Source organism: Myotis brandtii, unplaced genomic scaffold, assembly GCF_000412655.1.
Source record: "Myotis brandtii unplaced genomic scaffold, ASM41265v1 scaffold257, whole genome shotgun sequence".
Classification (NCBI taxonomy): domain Eukaryota; kingdom Metazoa; phylum Chordata; class Mammalia; order Chiroptera; family Vespertilionidae; genus Myotis; species Myotis brandtii.
This window is the reverse complement of record NW_005359757.1, coordinates 658,189-662,316: the sequence shown is the minus strand read 5'-3', so window position 1 is coordinate 662,316 and position 4,128 is coordinate 658,189. Positions and strand designations below refer to the sequence as shown.

General features: G+C 38.0%; 1 protein-coding gene across 1 annotated transcript in view; it reads left to right on the top strand.

The window, feature by feature from the left end:
- Positions 1-4,128, top strand: part of CEP97 (centrosomal protein 97kDa) — a 24,303-nt gene that overhangs the window by 757 nt on the left and 19,418 nt on the right. Inside the window, exons 2-3 of the mRNA XM_005867969.2 lie at positions 1,593-1,735; positions 2,389-2,547. Coding sequence (XP_005868031.1) covers positions 1,593-1,735; positions 2,389-2,547 — 302 coding nt within the window. The remainder of the gene's footprint in view (positions 1-1,592; positions 1,736-2,388; positions 2,548-4,128) is intronic.

Sequence of the window (4,128 nt, the reverse complement as noted above, 5' to 3'; positions counted from 1 at the left end):
GGGCGCGGGGTGCGGGGCGCGGGTGCGTCTGTGACCTGGAGCCGCGGGAACCGAGCTCCTTTGTTTTGGTTACAGCTTTTCCAGTTCTGAGGCTCGGCTGTTTGAGGGCCCGGCTGTGGAGTGGAGCCTTTCTCCATGGCTTAGAACAGGGGCTCATTATATTTTGGGGGGCAGGGGGGCAATCGATGGTTCTAAGCAGTCTGTGGACTCCTCGGAATTGTGTGCAAAAGCTGTGCGTTTTCTTGGGACACAGTACACAGCTTTGCACAAAATTCTCAAAGTCCCATGACTCCCTCCAGCCCGCAACCCCAAATGCTAGAAGCCATTAGATAATGGGAAAACATTGCATCTCTTCAGGAGCGCGTTCTCGAATAATTATTTCCCTCCGTAGTTTTAATTTGGGTATAATTGTGAAATTGGCAGTTTCTCAGGGCCCCGCCTCCCTCTGATAACTGCTTTTCAAAAACTCCTCCCCAGCCCTCCAAAGGCAACTTAGCGTAGGAACAATTAACATTTATAGAGCACGTTTATGTGAGCTAGAAGACGTTTCCATTGCTTTTTTATTTTATTTTACATCATCTTGTTTTCTCTGTATACACCATGGTAAGGCAGGTATTATTATCAAATCTATCTTACAGATTAGAAAAGTGAGCCCCAAAGAGATCAGTAACTTGCCCAAGACACCACAATGGTGAAGTAGTGGAGCCGGAATTTGAACGTCTTTTGTACCGAATTACTTTAGTGAGTGCTGTGTGCTAGGGATGGGGCTAAGTGCTCTCTTTTCATAATTTAATGAATTATTAAATTTAACTTAATAAATTTAATGAATTAGGTGCATTATTCCCATTTTGTGGATAAATTAACAGAAGAATATACTTTGATTTGGGGCACTATAGGATATACTGGTAGTTGGACTGTATGCACGTTAATCTCTAGCAAAAGATGAGTTCCACTTAAAAATACTATCATTACTTAGCCACAGAATGTGGAAATACTAGTTTATGTTTAAATGTGAAGAATTCGAAAGTATTTCATCATAGAACTTGAGTAGAATAACACAGATCTTGGTGTAATTTGATATTTCTGAGAACAAATGAATAATTTCAATCTGTGGTCCTTTAAAACTTTATTGCTTTCATTTTAAAATCTTGATAATGATTGTGCTCTAGTGTTTTGTAACTCTGCATGGGATTTTATTAGTATAACTAGCGACCCCGTGCACAAATTCATGCACGGGTGGGGTCCCTTGGCCTGGCCTGCCATCGGGGCCAATGGGGGGTGAGGAGGGACTGCAGGAGGTTGGCTGTGGGAGTGCACTGACCACCAGGGGGCAGCTCCTGTGTTGAGCAACATAACAACTGGTCGACCGGTCATCATTTGATTGCTTAGGCTTATATACACACACACACAAACACACATATATATATATATATATATATATATATATATATATATTCCACAGAATGGGCTCTTTAGCATGCATAAGAGCCACCAGCTAGTTCAAACATTGCTGAGCAGGTGTTGTGTACCTTCCATCCCTGTGCTCAGGGGTAATATTTGTGTTTTCTCATAGTTTCCTTTCTCTTTTCTAGGATTAGTGGTCAATTGGTCAGGGAAGGGGCTACAGAAATTAAGTGCAAACTTACCCTGTGAAGCTGACATTCATACTTTGATTTTGGATAAAAATCAGATTATCAAATTGGAAAATCTTGAGAAATGCAGTCGATTAATACAGGTAGGTATTATATCTGGGGAAATAGTTATATTAGAACCAGTTTATTATATCTAATAAAATAACCAAGCAAAAAGTAACTGTGCAGGCTTGGAAAGTAGTAAATGTTGCCTTAAATCTTTACATGACAGTTTCTCCTGAAGATGAACACATATGTGCTACATTTAGGGTGGACTAGAAAAAGAGGCATTTGTTTTTAAAAAGCCAACATTTTATGTTAGCAAAATATTGTGTTAAGGTAGCCTTTTACCTCATGACAGGGGTAAAGGGTTCATTCATTCAACAAATGTAATTGGGTGCCCCGTATATGTCTGGCACTGTTCTAGATTTTGACTGAGACAGTTTAAGGACTGCATTCTGTGGAGCTTGTATTCTCAAGTAGTTGCTGTGTTAACAGTGTTTTCCCTTTAGTAATTGGAAGAGATGTTATTGCTGAGGGTTATGTGTATTTTCCATTGCTTAGGAGTAGCAGCGGCATCACCAACAAACTAATAGTTACTCTAGAATATATACCTAAACAGCATATGTGAAAAGTACAGATTGGGTTTATATATTTGGACATGTTTGGCCATATAAACAAATCTTTTAAGCACCCTAATGTGAAAATAATCTATATATTTTATTCTGAAGAGTAATGATATGTTTCCTTTCCACAGTTGTCAGTGGCTAATAATCGGCTGGTACGGATGATGGGTGTGGCCAAACTGACCCAACTCCGGGTGTTAAATTTGCCTCATAATAGCATTGGCTATGTGGAAGGGCTAAAGGAACTAGTACATTTGGAGTGGCTGAACTTGGCAGGAAATAATCTCAAGGTGAACTGGGGTTTTTTGTTTTGTGGGGTTTTTTTTAAGTAATTATGTTTGAGGTTTTTTCAATTTACAAAAGTATTCACTGTAAAAAATAAATTCAAGCAGTTTAGAAATGACTAGAGTAAAAAAAAAATGAAAGTACCCACTCACACTGTGCAGGGATAATTTCAGTTAACATAAACTTAAAAAATCTCATTTTGAAACACATAACACAGTATAATATTCTTTTAAATGTGAACAAGGAATCTATTTTATACTTAGAAAAATGGATCAAACAGAATGAAATGTTAGGATAAAGACTATATTATGCTTCATTAAGCTTTAAGTAAATGTTTAATGGTATAGTGGAGAATATACTGTTTTAAAAGTGGGGTTCTGGATTCTAATCCTGCTTCCACCACTTAGGAGCTCTATAATTTTGGGCAAGTAGGTAAATATCTCTGTGTCTTACTTTTTAATATGCTAGATGAAGGGACTGGATTAAATGATATTATTAACAGCTGACTTTTATTGAATAATTAATTTAGCCTAGGTACTATTCTAAGCAGTTTAACTGTATTAACTCAGTCTCATGACAGTCTATGAGGTAGGTAGTGTCATTATGCCCATTGTAAAGATATGGAAACCAAAGAGTAGAGAAGTTAAGTAACTTGCCTGAGGTCACACAGCCAGGATTACAGTCAGGATGTGAATCCAGGGAGTTTGGCTCCCTAAAAAAAAAATGAAAGTACCCACTCACACTGTGCAGGGATAATTTCAGTTAACATAAACTTAAAAAATCTCATTTTGAAACACATAACACAGTATAATATTCTTTTAAATGTGAACAAGGAATCTATTTTATACTTAGAAAAATGGATCAAACAGAATGAAATGTTAGGAGAAAGACTATATTATGCTTCATTAAGCTTTAAGTAAATGTTTAATGGTATAGTGGAGAATATACTGTTTTAAAAGTGGGGTTCTGGATTCTAATCCTGCTTCCACCACTTAGGAGCTCTATAATTTTGGGCAAGTTAATAAATATCTCTGTGTCTTACTTTTTGATATGCTAGATGAGGGGACTGGGTTAAATGGTATTATTAACAGCTGACTTTTATTGAACAATTAATTTAGCCTAGGTACTATTCTAAGCAGCTTAACTGTATTAACTCAGTCTCATGACAGCCTATGAGGTAGGTAGTGTCATTATGCCCATTATATAGATGAGGAAACCAAAGAGTAGAGAAGTTAAGTAACTTGCCTGAGGTCACACAGCCAGGATTACAGTCAGGATGTGAATCCAGGGAGTTTGGCTCCCCTCTAAACTTATAAAGTCCTTGCCCTCCCAGCTATCATGTGACATCACTATGGTTTCTTTAAGTTCTGAATATCTGGGATGATATGATCCTCTACTCTGAGAGCAATAATGAAGGTGGAAGCTTGCTCCATAACATTTTGCCAAATTCCGTTAGCACTGCTTTCTCTTTTTCTTGCTAAGCACCACTCCTCTGCTTCCAATAATAAGCAGAGGAGCCCTAGCTGGTTTGGTTCAGTGGATAGAGCTTTGGCCTGCAGACTGAAGGGTCCCAGGTTTGATTCCAG